The following is a 15,845-nucleotide window of genomic DNA, read 5'->3' as shown; positions in this document are numbered from 1 at the left end:
GTAAAACTACACAGAAAGAAAAGACTATAATTTCTGCTGTAAAAAAACAACCAATAAAAAAAAAAGAAATAAAAGTCAAGCGTGCTTGTGTGCTTTTCCCAGGGGTCTCACAGTGATGTTTGAAGTTATGAAGACTTACGGACACACCTTTGAAAAACACTGGTGGCAAGATCTGTTCAGGATTGTCTTCAGGATCTTTGACAACATGAAGCTGCCTGAGCAACAGACTGAGGTACATGGCGAGTCTTTCATCCTCATCAGCTCCTTTATGCTCTTTATTTTACGAGCTCTCAGAACTCCCATCTTTCATCTTGTAGCTTGTTGGTGTTTTTTGTTTGTTTTCATGTTGACAGAAATATTCTTACTGACATTGTGTTCTACCCTCAGAAAGCAGAGTGGATGACCACGACATGCAACCATGCACTTTATGCTATCTGTGATGTCTTCACTCAATACTTTGAGTACCTCAATGGCCTACTGTTGGATGACATCTTGGCTCAACTTTACTGGTGTGTGCAGCAAGGTCAGTACTCAGTATAATTGTCTATTTCCTACATATGTGTGCTTGTGTTAGGATCCAGATTTGAGGCATTTAATGTTATTGATGCTAGTTTAAAAGCCAAAATGGCAAATATTAATACTTGGACTTCAATAACAAAATCTGGAAATCGCATCTGAGCTTTTATGTGGTGCATTAGTACTCTCCAGGTTATAGAACACGGGTATCTAAATTAAGTATTTTGCAGCCATGTGAAGTAGAATAAACCAAGAAAAATCTCCATAGACTTGACATACTGTTGCATTTTTCTTCTTTTTTGTCACTTAATTAACTCTCTTCTAAATTGTCTCTTTTTTCCCCCCTTGTCTGCAGACAATGAGCAGCTCGCCCGTTCGGGCACCAACTGTCTAGAGAACGTGGTCATCCTGAACGGGGAGAAGTTCTCCCCAGAGACCTGGGACAAGACATGTAACTGCATGCTGGACATCTTCAAGACCACAATCCCCCATTCGTAAGTTGCAACTCGGATATAAAACTGCTCCGTCTTAAAATTTATTTAAGCTTTCAAATTTAATGACAGATGTTACTTAAACATAGTTCCTACGTAACGTAATTTATTTGTAGTATTTTCTGTTAACACTGTGTGATAGTGTGAGGCTGCTTGTAAATAAATGTCAGTGGCAGGTAACATTACGAGCCTGAATATGTTTTATCAAATAAATTTTTCTTCAAGGTTGCTAACATGGAGACCTGCAGGAGCAGAAGAACACTTTGCAACACACAACATGTCTGACAAACAGCTGGTGAGGAAGTGCAGCATACACACCTTCTGTCTGAGTTTCTTAAACATCGGTTTAGGCAATAGCATGTGACCCAAGTCATAAAGCAGCCATATTTGTTCATCTTTGTTTTGAAATGAAATGATCTGCAGCTTGTGTGAATTTTTTGTGTGCAAGTATGATGTTCATCTGCTTTCCTCTCAGGACTCAGTTTCCCAGAAGTCCATAGACATTCAGTCCCGTTCTGAGGACCAGCATTCCATCAGCAGTGCAGAAAGGGTTGCTACAGAGAACCGTCGACAGAGTCAGCACAGCTCAGCATCGGGCATGTATGAGGACAGCTCCAGAGGCAGGACCCCAACCAGTAAGTCTGCTACTCCACTCAGATTCAGACTGCTGCTGTTTTCGCCTGCGTCTCTTTTCTGACGAGTGTTTGCATGTGTGTTCCACAGAGTTCCAGGAGCAGCGTTTGTTCTCAGCTCTGCTGATAAAGTGTGTGGTTCAGCTGGAGCTGATCCAGACCATCGATAACATTGTGTTTTTCCCAGCTACCAGCAAGAAGGAAGATGCTGAGAACTTTGCTGCAGCTCAGGTACAAACTTCTATGATTTAGAGAGAAGCCTGATCGTTAACTAAAGTGTTTGTTGTATCAGTGCTTTTGTTTATATCCGGTATGGTTTAAGTCGGTAATAATCTGTTGTTTTTGTTATCTTGAAGCGGGATGCTGTGTGTGCAGCAGATGTACCAGTGGAGACCCAGGATCAAGGCATGTATCGTTATCTGACCTCAGAGCAGCTTTTCAAGCTGCTGGACTGCCTGCTGGAGTCCCACTGCTTTGCCAAGGCTTTCAACTCCAATAATGAGCAGAGGACCTTGCTGTGGAAAGCAGGTAGGAGGAAAAATAAGTAGAAGTAATACCAAGCTGGTTGTATTGCTTCTTTTTGGGAATTTAGAGATGACGCATTGTAGCATAAAATGGCTTGAAATGGCTTTAACTTCAGGTTTCAAAGGAAAGTCGAAACCCAACTTGTTGAAGCAGGAGACCAGCAGTCTGGCATGTGGGCTGCGCATCCTGTTCCGTATGTACACAGACGAGAGCCGCCAGGATGCCTGGGAGGAGGTCCAGAGACGACTGCTCAAGTAAGGAACACATATTGCACACAATGTATCACAGGTTGAAAGCATTTCCAGTGCATCTGCTGTACCTTTTAGGCGGTCAGTGGATCTAAGAGTGACATCCACTCCCACAGAGTGCAGATTTCATATACAGGCTTAAAGATGCGCCACTACTTTTCATCCAAATAACTCAGCTACAGAATGGGGGGTTTTTTGACAGTTGGAGTGATAAAACTGTGTGTGTGCATGAATAGAAATGTATTTTTAAGCTATTTTCACACATGAACACTGAAGGTTTTTGGGAGAAAGTCTGAACAATTTAATCCAGCATTTCGTCAGTTGTGCCGCTCTGGCTATGGAAATCACTGTTTACACCTTCGGAATAACAGATAGGACTCCCTATTGTGTTGTTATGAGTATTTCACATATCTGTGCATACGCTGTCATATGCCACCACTCCAAAACATCTCTAGATTTCAGGATTCTGGTGCATGTGTGAAAGCTGCAGTAGTTTGACAGAATCCTTAAGATATCTGGTGTTGAAACTTTGCAATGAGACATTTTTACTTGTATTAAATGACAGTCTTGAAAAAAGGTACATCTTTAAGGCACCTTTTACACTTTGTACTGATTTCATTGATGCCAGATCAGTGATTGTTTACTTTTTGTTATATTTTAATAATGACTAATCTGTTCTTTCAACATCCTGTCTGTGAGTATTTGCATATGTTCTTATTTAAGGAGTAGTCCATTAATTGCTTAACTTGTGTCTCAGAGAGGGAGAGGGAGGTTTTTCAGATGGCAGTAGCTACAGCAGATTATTGTAAGCAAAGGCACAGCATGAGCACAGCTTCACAGCTCAGTGTAACAGAAGCTTCGTGCCTTTATGATGCAAAAGAATCAGCACACTGGTGTTTGTTCAGTCAGCTGTTGTCATTGTGGAGTCTTTATTTAGAGCCTTACAAGCTGCCATCACCCAATTTCTCTCCCTGCCTCGCCTTCCACTGATGATCATATCAAGATAAAGCAGAATTATCAGCTGTCTCTCTTACTTGCATTTGTTATCAGCATGAAAAGGATAATGGTTGCAGGTGGAGGATTAAAGTAGTAGATTAGAAATCATAACTGGCAGAGCTGCTGCTGCTGGCATTTGTGACTTAATATTTTTTTTCTCCTAAAAAATGCTTCTCACCCAGGGAAACTTGGTTATACACATAGAGCCTCACATGAAGCTCACAGGTGAATTTGGTTAATGCAAGGTCCAAAAAGAGACTGGAGAGGGGATTCAGGTATCAGAGCATGTGATGAAAGTGTGGTGTATGTGAATGGAAGAGAGGAGGTATAGAAAAGGTAGGAATGGTTAACAGATAAAGATGAAGTCAAATGAGGGCTGCAGAGTCAGAGAAGAACGTCAGAAGTGAAGAAAATCTTTCCATATAGGGCTCACTTTAATTAGCAGTTTCTGATCAGAAACGATCTTCATCACCCTCATCCTGGCCATTATTTCGATTAGCAGTGCGGCAGAGAAATAGATCATGTCTTGCTGTAGTATGTTGCAGAACACAGCAATCAAAAGTAGCTCTGAAATATGTTATCATTTGCAGTGAGTTGTGGGTTCATATACTTTTCTGAAAAGTGTCTGTTTTGTTTAGTGTGTGCAGTGAGGCTGTAGCATACTTCCTGGCTCTGACCTCAGAAAGCCACAGAGAGGCTTGGACCAACCTGCTGCTGCTCTTTCTCACCAAGGTGCTAAAGATCAGTGATGAAAGGGTAAGAAGCCAAAACACTCACTGATGCCTTTGCTGCTTGTTTTGGTGCACATGATGACTGAGGTGTTTAAGACATATGATACTGAATTCATTCAGCCCATTTCTTCCTTTGTTCCTCTTCTCACCTCCTCTTTTAGTTCAAGGCTCACGCGTCCAGGTACTACCCTCTCTTGTGTGAGATAATGCAATTCGACCTGATCCCTGAGCTCCGGGCTGTTCTGAGGAAGTTTTTCCTTCGCATTGGCCTCGTCTTTCACATCGCACAGCTGCCTGAGCCCGAACCAGACTCTGAGCGGGGGCATGTTGAGCCCGTGTCCGACCCAGAGGTGGGGGAGGAGGCTGGGGAGGAGGCCCAGTGATGCTGCACCACAGACAGTCTGGAATACAAAACTTCACTGAGGCCTCCATCACAGATCTGTGTGGCTGTGTGCCACGCTGCTTCAGGGCCCTCTGTGCATTTTATGCCGAACACTTGAGTCAAACAGCTGATTATTGGTCAGCTGTCTGTTAACACCCCCCCCCTACACAAACACACACACTCTTAACCCTGCCCCCACACAGAACCACCTATTACAAACGAAATCCCCAGACAGAGCACTTGATATCATAATTTAAAACAATGTCTTGTACCAGGTGTAGCATTGCCTCCACTGGATAAAACTACTGATCAACAACTGACAGTTACCCATATCTCTGGTGATCAGAACAAATATATTTCAAAACGTGTGCTTCTTACTGTATATTTAAAAAGTAAAAAATGAATGAATGGTTTCAGCAACATGCAAAACAACATATTCAGTAACAATGAAATGTGACGGGTGTCACACATGGATAAAAATGATTTCTCTGTCTGCACTGCAGATGGCTAACATTAGTATTGATAGCCTCCTGGAGGAAACTAGATGTACAGATCTGCCGCAATGTAATATAATCTTATAACACTAGAATTTAGGGTTTTTTTTTTTTGTTTTTTTTTTTCCTCTCTGAATTTGCTGCACTTGATCTCATTTTTTGAATGCACTGGAGATTTTACTTTTGTGATAATTTATTTGACTGCACCACCTCTTGCAGATCCTACACAGTACGACTTGTAATTAAAGCAGACCATGGAACGCAATGGGTTAAATTATTCCATTTTATATTTTCTTAGGTTTTTAACAGAGATAGATGACAACTGCGCTTGTGGAACTTGAGGACAAGATGGCAAACTGATGCTAGCTGCTTTTGAGTCACTAGTCTGTTTTCTGTTATTGTGTGAGTTTAGTTTTCACTCTTGTGTACAAAATCAAAAGTTAATAATATATTTAATGTTTTTTGGGTTTTTTTCCCTTTGGTTTGGGGGAAGGTAATATGTATAGAGAAAATGGCAAAGTTAGCTGTGCTTTAAGTATGAATGGGATGCATTCCTGCTCATGGATGTAGAAAACAAAATGTATATGATACAGCAATGTAAAGTTTTCTATGTTGCAAAAGATTATTTACAACTTTCTGTACATCATCTGGCATTCTAATGAGGTTCTAGGTCAATAAAGTTTTTGAACTTGGTTGATTTGAAATGCAGAATCACTACTAAGTCTCTTGCATTAATGATCAGAGTGTAAGATTATAATATAGAAACAAATTTCAAGTGTGTGTAACAGAAATAACTACATCAAAATGTACTTCAGATTTGCACATACAATTTTTATTATTGTAAATTATGTATTGCAAAGAGAAATTGGTCTCATTCAATTGAAAAGACATAAATGTTTTTATATTGGCACATTCTGGTCTGTAAAGGTAAGCTGTTTATTTATCCCACAATTAAAGTGTAAGTTTTTGTTAAATGATAACACGAGGACATTTGCTCTCAGGAGAACCACCTTCTTCTACAGATGCTGTAAGATGCAGATTTCAAGCTGTAACCATTCAAGACCAGCTCACGGGAGCTACTGTATGTGACATGGTGTATCATTAGGGGTGGAGTCTCCATCCTGCTGTTTGGCTTCTTTCCAGTTCAAGCGTTTTACAGTATCTGATGTTCTGGGCTCGAGCCAGGGCTCTGTGGCGACAGTCTCCACGGAGATGCACAGAAACAAGGAATCCAATTTATCACCAGATAGCCCTTTCTGAAAAGTACAGAGGCTTATCTGTCACATATTTCTTAAGGCGATAAAACATGCTTCACATTTGGATTAAGCAGCTTTTGGTCTATCATTTCCACATGTTAAAAATGTTTTTTTAAGGCAATGCTTTGTTGAAAAGCTGGGGAGAATGTAAAGATAATTATGCACATCCTGCAGAAATATGTCAAAAACAGTAAAGCAAACTAAAATATGGCATGTAGCTAATTTAATCTTTTAATCTGAGTGATGTATATGAAATTTAAAGGAACGAAAAGAAACTACAAGAGTACAAATTCTTCGTTGGGACAAAACGACTATCGCTTTATCTGCCAGACTGACTTGTATCTTAGTTTTTATTAGCACTGAGGTAAAAATGCAGACAGCTAACGGTGAACGGTTTACTCTCTCCTGAGCTGCTGTTGTGATCACCACAGTCTGAGTCTGGTCTCGTGCTGTGGTGCTGATTATGGGTCATGACTTTCAGTTACATCAGAGACTAATTGTCTCTGATCCTCACAATTGTGTACCTCCTAAAAACAAAAGATTGAGAGTAAAACTTTTTTTATTATTATTATTACTTCAAGGAAACAAAAGCATTGATTTACTGATCAGGATCATACTTCACAGGTAAGTCTCATCAGTGACGCTATCCTCTCTTGATGCTTCCTTGTGGACTGAGGGGATCCCTGCTGGTAAATCCACTCTTCACATGCATCAACACAGTTGGCATCTGGCCATAGCATATAGCAACAAAGAGCCTTAAATAAGTGTATTTTACAGCAGGACTGAAGTCAGGGACCTGATGGATGGTCATTCAATAAATTGTAGCAGTGAAAGGAGTCAGATGAGTGTTTGGATTTGGATTTGATTGGAAATTATTTAAAGTCTTTTTCTGCCCCAGGCCTTTTCTCTTCTCCCTCCATTCCCAATGTCTGGCATGGTGCTATCACCACCTTGCAGCTGACATGGCCACTATGCTCCCTTCACTGGTACAAGCAGCAACACAGAGGCATGAGCTGACATTGGCCCTCCGTTAACCTGGCACACAGACTGTTGTGGGAAGGTGTTGGAGGGTGTCCGTAGCAGACCTTCCAAACTCTATCATCTCTATGGAAAATGAAGAATCTGGATATATTTTGTTTCCTTACTGGTATAAGTACAAAAAGGCAAATAAATTATGAAAAAGAACAGTCAACAAATGGATTATAAATTCACAATGAGACAACTTACGGGATGATAACTGCTTAACTGAGGATCTAAAATATCTAAAGAAAATGATGGAGCAATGAGATAAAGATCACATCAGTTTGAGGAGAAACTGATGTTTGCATGTTCATTGACCATAATCTTCCTGTTTACTTAAAAGCCTGATTTTGTGCTGTTGTTTACATTGAAGTGCCTTTTGCTGGGTGTCCAGACTTTGAGCGTTAGCAGTAAGGTCAGGGTACATGGCCCAGGCCTTCTCGCTAGATACTCTATTTGACAAATACAAGAAAAATAATCAATGTCCTGTATCTGCCTTGCAGCAAGGACAAACCGTAGCATTAACAAATCCTGGAAGCAAAAAAAAAAACCTGTGTATACCTGCCTAACAGGCATAGGCCAGTTTTTGTAATAAATTCTTAAGTTTTTTTTCTGTTTGTTTGTTTTTTTTTTTACCTTTTGCTTAATTGAAACAAATTTCTCCCAAGGGTGACAAAGTGACCTTTAAGAAAAGGTAAACATTAATAGAGAAATCCTATACATATTTGGCAAGTAACTTTTGTTTGCCCCCTCTTCTCCCTCCTCCCCTCCTCTGTAAATAAGCAGTTTGTAAGTGGCTCAGCTTCCACAAAGCAAGGCAACACCTTTCTAACTAGATCCCATCAGTGTCTTAGAACAATAAGTGATCTTACTTAAATTCATGATTTATACATAAAGGTTTGGTTTTGCTTGATTTACCACCAGCCTTTCATGGTTTTCTGCTCATTTTACAATCTGTAGCCCAGAGTGTTCCTCAGCCCTCTGCATTAACTCAGTCTGGGAACTCATCCAAAGCCATTTCCTTGGTCGCTTGCATTTCATTCTGTGTTTGCACTGCCAAACTGCATGTCTCTGATGGAAACCTCCCATGACCTCATGAAATTAAAGTCTCAGATAGGGCTGGAGGGAGATGAAGCATCATCAAGGCTGTGGAAAGTCTGAAACATCTGGCAGTGTCCAGCTGGATCCCTCCCTCTTTGTATAAAAACCATGATCAAGGTAATCATAAAAGTAGTTACAGTGGACAGCAAGTAGATTGTAGGAATAGTATACTGTATGACCACCAGTGGGTCACAAAGAACTAATAAACTGCTGCTCCCAATGGCACAATCCAGGGCAAAGTTAAGCATAGAGATTACAGAGATATCTTCTTGCAACACATGAAGAGCTAATAAATCAGCACAAATACTCATCAGATACAAAGCTTTTCTGTACCTCTGTACTCAAGCTGGTTGAAGTCCCTTATGTTTTGCTTATCAAAATGTGCAGCAGGGTACAGACTCCTAGCTGAAGACTGAACAGCTTTCTTTTTTGCAGATCCAAAGGCATCCACTCTAGGTTGTCGACTGTGTGAGAGCAAAGGAGAAAAACTCAACAACTACCCCAAATATCACACAGATGTCTTCCAAATGCTTCCAAATGCAAATACAATGCATGAAGGATTTGTCTTCTTGTGTAAGCTGTTTGTATCAGAGAAAGGTTGAAGCTGGTACCAGTTTAAAGACATTTCTAAAATGATTTGTAGTAAACTAATATCAGCTCAAGCAAAGACATGCATGCTTTTGTGTACTGTCACCAAAGAAAAAAAATAATTTTGTATTCCAACAGTATATAACTATCTATGTGTTATGTCTTAGTTGAATAAATATAACAACATGAAATGGAAAAAATGTGATAATTTTGTTATATAACTACAGTAATGAGTCCTTGAAAGAATTCAGAATGGAGATTGGATTTTAACCTGAACTAAAAACTACTATTCAATAAGACAGAAATCGTACTGCATCTGCATCTGAACATTTCTGTGTACAAATTGGGGTAAAACTGTACATGTAATAACTTCATTGAAATACCTGTTAGGGGGAGAAGGATAAGTCTCCCCTGGATTTCTCAATCCCCGTTGAAGCGCCAGTTTTCTCTGCTCTTTTCTTAGATATCTACGGAGGGTTGACAATTCTTTGATCACTTCCTGCTGACCCTCTAAAGAAAGCAGGGGGGGTCAGGGCAGGCGATGATTAAAATAATTAATATAAAAAGTGGTGATTTATATGCAGCAAAGCACTTCAAACAGTCTTACTGTTTAATGGTGGCAATCGTGTAGGAAGTGGTTGGCTGTGTGGTGCTGACACTGAGTGCTCCTAAAAAAAAAGAGCATATTTTCCTTTAATATTAAATACATAATTAAAGTTTACATGTTAAAATATTGGTATGTTTTAGTATGTGTGACTTACAGTACAAGATAGCTGGCTCACAACAGAAGAAGGCCTTGATGTCACAAGATTTTTCTGTTTTTTCTGTAGACTTGGGATGGGAGGAGATGGCGCTCTCTGTAAAATAATGAGCAGATTCATGTTCTTTGACAAAGCTATGCAATACAACCCTAATCTGAAATACATATCTCTCCAGGTTTACTGTACCTCATAAACCAACTGTGAGCTTTTTTCGCCTCTGGTCCTGGCACTCTGAGGCAGCATATCTTTGTTTTGCTTTACGAACTTGGCCTTCGCTGTGAGATGTGTTTTGGGTTCTTGGATCTGAAATTTGTTCTGCAGAGAGTAAATAAGACCAATGTAATGAGACCAAACGTGAGGAAGACGAAATGATGCAGTACTCAACATCCAAGAGATGAACCTATCACCATCATTCTTTTTTGTTTCTGCAGCTCCTCCTCATACTCTTGTTGTATGCGAGCCCTCTCCTCCGCCAGCCTCTTTTCCTCTTTCTCCTCTTTAATCCTGATACGTTCTTGCTCCTCTGCCCGTTTTCTCGCGTTTTCCTCCATCTGTTTGAATTGTAGTTACAATTAATACACAAACTCAGAAAAACAAGTTTCTTCAAGCAATGATTTAATTCAAAAGTCATCTTTATAAAGGATTCACATTCTAAAGCATTTCCTTTCTTTCATTAGCATCCACACTGCTTTGACTCCCAAACCTACTTGTTGTTTCAGGTCTTCTTTGTACCTTAGCTGTGCGAGGAGCTGTTGTGAAGGTGACTGATCATCACAACCTGCATAGGGTTAAAAAAACACACAATGTAGTCCATTATAAAGACAAACAAAAAATATGCATTCTGTTGAAAATACACAACATGTAAAGACCTAATTTGTAGGAGAGAGAACATTACATACAGATGGGAGACCCAGCTGTGACTTCTAGAGTGGACATGTTATTATTATTATTGATCCTGTGCATTTGATTCAGGTCACCTGAAATCAGAGAAACAGGCACAACTCGCTAAAACATGTTCCACTGCATTATTATTTGTAGTGGTGCATCTTAAAATATCTTAGCTTTAGCAGACATTTGACTAAAACGTTAAAGCAAACTTACTAACAAGATTTCCATTTTGATTTCTTATCGGAGCCCCTCCTCCACTTCTCCCCCAGGGATTGTATGTCATCATCTCAGCCTTCAGTTTCATTTCAAGTTGCTCCTCCTCCTCTTTTTCTCTTTTTTTATGCATATCTCTTTCTTTGATCTGGGCAAAAGAAAAACGTTAGGTTTCTAACGTTAGGTTTCTAAACATGTTCCAAACTATATAAAAAAATAGTCATCTCATATGGAAATCTACCAATATACCTGCTGTTTTAGTGCCTCCTGGTAGCTCAGTTGACTCCTCGACTTGGACTTGTCCACACAAAGTCCCTCCACAGATGAAGAGGATGCTCTAGAAGCAAACACAAAGAGGTACATAGTGACATACAGTTTGCTGTGGGAGCCCTCTTCTGGAAGAGAACAAACTTGATGCTAATATAAATATTATAGATGGTAGTCCACCTTAAAACATTTCCAGAAGAAATATTTGGAGTTCCACATATTCTTACACAATTTAACATTTTTAATTGTCTAACTAAATTATATATTCATTACTAACACTGAGAATCTCATATGGTCTTACTTGTCTTGGCTATTGGCTCTAAGAGGAAGTGGCTGTTGTGGAGGAATCTCAAAATGTTCAGATTGCTGCACTTCCCCAGGGAGAGCTTCTAAAGAGGAAAATCCAAAAAAATACAAGATAAAAAGAACAATCTGCCAGAATTTCTTTCCTGTCTCTTACATTTTGCAAACTAACACTAAAGCAGACATTTTACAGTTGCATAAAAATGAAAAATAAAATAAATAAAACTTAAGAGACCAGCTGGATGAACTGAGATCTATTTGTTTCCAGTAAACTACATTTCCCCAGTTATGAAATAAATTCTGCTGTAGATTTGTGAAATGATAAGTCAGGTCCTGGACATCTTTGATACAATGCCTGCATAATGAAAGGTATCCATCATACAAAGATATGACTGGAAATTTATTTAAAGCTGCCAGATACTATAAATCATTTAACAACTATGAAGACAATACACACAGTAACAACTTTACACCACACTGACATTTACTACATGTATATGGAGTCTCGTGTCTATATGGGATATCTGTGTGTGTGTGTGTGTGTGTGTGTGTGTGTGTGTGTGTGCATGATTTCTGGTAAAAGGCAAAGGCCTTTTTATTAAAGATCAACATTTTCAATAGAAAGAGGTTAAAACTGCACTCTGATTTTGAGGCTCTGGGTCTAATGGATTCCTGGCTGCATCATATGGAGTCTTGTAAGTGTTGGGAACAATGGGAGGAAGAGGTGGAGCAACACCGGCAAGCCTGAAAAAAAGAAATAAGCTATAGAGAATTTACAACAAAGTCACTAATTCCTTTCATGTACCGGAATACAACACCAAAGTGAGATACCTTGGGAGGGCCACCTCTCCAAGCAAGCGTGTGAAGTTCCTGTGGTAGTCCTCACTGAGGTAGTCCAGTGGTGGGACACCTGGCAATGATACCATCCCAGATTCATCCACTGTTTTTCTTGGCAGATGAGTGAGCGCTGTGCTGAAGTCCATCTGGGACTTCCTCAGGGGAGCTCTCTGCTCTGTGTTCAGAAGGGGTTTTTTATCTTTAAGCCCTGGATTTGAATCCTTAACAACAGCCTCCAGATCTACTTGAAACCGTCTCAAGCTGTCACACTGCTGATATGCAGTCCTAGGCTGTTTTGTTCGGTCAGACTGGAGAGATCAACCAGAAGAAAGAAGAGAACAAACACTGAGCAAATGATAAAACGATGGTCAGTGAGGCTCACTGGTATACACTTTATATTGACTGCATTCTGGTGGTTGGGATGTTTAGAACACATCTTGTAATATGTTTTGCAAAACTGGTCATTTTTGTACTTCTTTGTTTTAATGCTATTCTGCTACCTCTTTCTCATGGTCTGTGATTCCAGTAACACCAACCATCAGCTCTAGTTTCTTCTCCCTTAGAACAAAAGTTCATTGCAAATCATCCTAAGGTGTCAGGGATGTGTCAGCAAACAAAAACAAAAACAAAAAACAAAAACAAAGTAAGTTCAAATGATTTAGAAATTAAATGCTCACTTCATTTTATTCTTCTGTTGTTCAGCAATTTGTCTCAGCAACTCTTGCTTATACTGTTCTTTTCTCATCTGAGTGACTGTTTGATCTTCTATTGCTCCTGTATCACAAGAGAGAGAAAAACACACAAATGCCAATACTGAAACATGATTTAAGTGCCAACGTCTACCAATAATCCTACTAGGAAATATATCTCCAAAAGCACATTGCAATAAAAGTGGATTTTACCAATCAAGAGTCCAGTTGCAAACTCAGTTCTCACAGTCGTCCTCTTGTTCTCTGCCATTTGTTTACTATTAAACACAGACACAAAAAGCGAGGCACTCCACAGTAAAAAGAAAGACCAAGATCATCTTAGCATTTAGCTAACAGAAATTAGCTAAGGCCTTACACAGAAATTAATCTTGCTTACTTTGACTTCCAGATACTGTTACTGTGGATCTGATCATGAACAACAGGGGCCTCTCTTTTAAGGGGCATCTCTGTTATGTCCTGGAAAGCTCTGGGGAAAAAATACAATCAAACAAGGCAGATGAACTCAACAGAGAAGCTATACCACAAAACATAAACTAATTTCTACAGTAATTACTTAACATAACAAAATGAGTCCTTAGAATAAAAGTTATACCTGTTCATTCTGCGTTCTCGGGATTTCTTCTCTTCTTTGTTCTTGGGCTTTTCAGAGCGTCTGTCTTGCCTCCTCCTGTGTCTGAAATCAAAATCTTCCTCCTCATCTGTGTCCATCTCCTCAGAGCTGTGAGGCTTTTTTGGCATATGGATTTTCCATCTCCTTTGCCTCTGAGAGCTTTGATTCCAAGTCCTTCTGCTTCTTCCTTTATCTGCAACCTCAGTCATAGTGGCCACATCCCTCTTGGATGCAAGGTGCTCAGTGTGAGGAGGTGATATGTTTGTGTGAGTACTGAGTAAGGCTAAAGGAGGGCCTTGTGAAGTTACGTTCACAGCATGTGACTGTACAAGTTCAGGCTGAAAGTTTAACATGAAAAGTATTTACTTTGTAACATTGTGTTACAACAGATGAACATACAGTAATTAGCACTGCAACCATTTTGTGCTGGAATAAAATCCCCATAAGACACTTTGGTGTAATAAAGAACCTGTACTTGTTTGTTTATTCTTTACCTTAGTTGTAACAGGAGTTGTTCCCCTCTTTAACGTCCTAGTTTGAGATTGCCCCTGAAGGAAGAAGTTATACTCTTTTTTCCTCTCTTCTCTCAGTCTTTCCTGTGTGAAAAAATATATCTAATCATGTTACTGAAGGAAATAGCTATTTCAGTTTGATAAATCTCCAGTTATGTTTCAGTTACTGCCTTGGAAAAAAAATCCCCAAGTCCACCCTTAAAAGTTTACATGGATGCAAAGGTGGATTGTAAGTAAACTTCATAGAGCGATGTTCCAGTTGATGACATTTCTGTAAAATAGTGTTTTTGTTTTTGTTTTCTTTTTTCTTTTACCTGGCACTACCATCAGCATTTCTAAAGTCCATTAGGACATTTGATCACCAAGCTTCCCTTGTAATCCTGCATCCAGATTATCAGTAAACTTAGTGGATCTTTTTACACCACAGCAGTTGCCATAAAACACAAAAATAAAGCAAAAGTTTCAGCAGTTCATATCAGCATAATTAGCAACATTTAACTGCTTCCTGTTCAGCTATACTCAGGGTTACACATACACACACACACAACGTACACACAAACCAAACTGTTTCTGTTATCCTATCAGTGATAGGTAAGGAAAGTCCCTGGTGCTGCAGGTGATGCTTACAAGTTTAGAAATAATTTTTCCATAGATAGATAGATAGATAGATAGATAGATAGATAGATAGATAGATAGATAGATAGATAGATAGATAGATAGATAGATAGATAATTTTTTTCAGTAAAATGAGAGGTAACAAGACAATAAGATAAGTAAAATATTGAATTAGAAACACATTTCAATATTTATCTTTGTTTGTTTTTTTTTGTTTGTTTTTGTTGTTGTTTGTTTGTTTGTTTTCGTTTTTGTTTTTTTTGTTTTTTTCAAATACATTCCCAGACCTTGGCAACATGATCTTTGTAGTCCAGCTGCAACTCTTGCAAAAGTTTCTGCTTCTTCTTTTCATAGTCGGCTCCTAAAACTAAAGTTAAGCCCAAACCTGAAAAACAAAATATAATGTATATAAGATCAGACTCAAAGAATGAAACTTGCTCCCCGACGTTTACACAATACCTATGTCTGCATTAGGTGTCATCTCGTGTGCTCTTGATGCTGGAGGCATATTCCAGTGTTATTTACTGCACGACACTGGTGCTTGACTGTGGAGAATATTTACACAAACAATCAAAAAAAGTTTGATTTGCAAGTCGATAAAGACTATTACCGCTATTTGCCTGTGTAAATGGTTTGTCACAATTTACTGATGCCATATTCTGAGAAGTTTCAAGCTTCTCGAAAAACGTCTTCATATGAAGGAACATCCGGCAAGGTACTCATTGGATATGTGCATAATGATTAATCTGAACACCTATGTTCCATGCTAAGTTGTCTACAAAACACATACATGACATTTTAATATAAATTATTCATACCTTTACACCTGACACTCGCTCTGTACTACTGCGGAAGGCGCAAAGCATCATGAGTTGCTAGGGACAACCATGACACAAACCATGTCCCTGGAGGCTAACTGACTCTGCAAACACAAATTTAAACAAAGGCTTCAAAGATAAACTTGAAATTAATATTCACAATTGACTCATTTGTTTTAGTAAATGTTTATTCTAATCTAATCCAATTCAGACGGCCTGTCGAAATTTATCTGAACTCAATTAAAGAACCGAAACCAATATGAATAAGGGCTTAACAGAGGTGCCTGCGTTTCCAAAAACTGCCACTAGATGTCCGTCTGTCCCCAACAGT

At 39.1% G+C, this 15,845-nt stretch overlaps 2 protein-coding genes across 3 annotated transcripts in view; one reads left to right on the top strand and one right to left on the bottom strand.

Moving 5' to 3' along the window:
• Positions 1-5,707, top strand: part of arfgef1 (ADP-ribosylation factor guanine nucleotide-exchange factor 1 (brefeldin A-inhibited)) — a 49,895-nt gene extending 44,188 nt beyond the window's left edge. For both annotated transcript variants that reach the window (XM_041967508.1, XM_041967507.1), the window contains 10 exons: positions 103-232; positions 388-523; positions 872-1,010; positions 1,233-1,302; positions 1,483-1,642; positions 1,731-1,870; positions 1,996-2,167; positions 2,280-2,418; positions 4,047-4,164; positions 4,301-5,707. In XM_041967508.1, coding sequence (XP_041823442.1) covers positions 103-232; positions 388-523; positions 872-1,010; positions 1,233-1,302; positions 1,483-1,642; positions 1,731-1,870; positions 1,996-2,167; positions 2,280-2,418; positions 4,047-4,164; positions 4,301-4,522 — 1,426 coding nt within the window. In that variant the 3' untranslated portion in view covers positions 4,523-5,707. The remainder of the gene's footprint in view (positions 1-102; positions 233-387; positions 524-871; positions 1,011-1,232; positions 1,303-1,482; positions 1,643-1,730; positions 1,871-1,995; positions 2,168-2,279; positions 2,419-4,046; positions 4,165-4,300) is intronic.
• Positions 5,708-6,036: 329 nt separating this feature from the next.
• On the bottom strand, positions 6,037-15,831 carry LOC121628480 (centrosome and spindle pole-associated protein 1). Its single transcript, XM_041967509.1, has 24 exons — positions 15,515-15,831; positions 15,156-15,241; positions 14,984-15,081; positions 14,064-14,165; positions 13,552-13,907; positions 13,336-13,425; positions 13,152-13,216; positions 12,927-13,023; positions 12,750-12,807; positions 12,244-12,557; positions 12,053-12,156; positions 11,411-11,498; positions 11,092-11,179; positions 10,843-10,990; positions 10,641-10,718; positions 10,449-10,519; positions 10,149-10,292; positions 9,928-10,056; positions 9,742-9,837; positions 9,588-9,648; positions 9,364-9,490; positions 8,726-8,856; positions 6,889-6,998; positions 6,037-6,798 (listed from the first exon to the last, which is right to left on the bottom strand). Exons 2-24 carry the CDS (start codon positions 15,202-15,204, stop codon positions 6,733-6,735), a joined length of 2,670 nt encoding a protein of 889 aa, XP_041823443.1. The 5' UTR covers positions 15,205-15,241; positions 15,515-15,831; the 3' UTR covers positions 6,037-6,732.
• Positions 15,832-15,845: the final 14 nt, after the last annotated feature.

Source organism: Melanotaenia boesemani, chromosome 18, assembly GCF_017639745.1.
Source record: "Melanotaenia boesemani isolate fMelBoe1 chromosome 18, fMelBoe1.pri, whole genome shotgun sequence".
Lineage (NCBI taxonomy): Eukaryota > Metazoa > Chordata > Actinopteri > Atheriniformes > Melanotaeniidae > Melanotaenia > Melanotaenia boesemani.
Note: the sequence above shows the minus strand (reverse complement) of the source record. Positions and strands in the feature narration are given on the sequence as shown.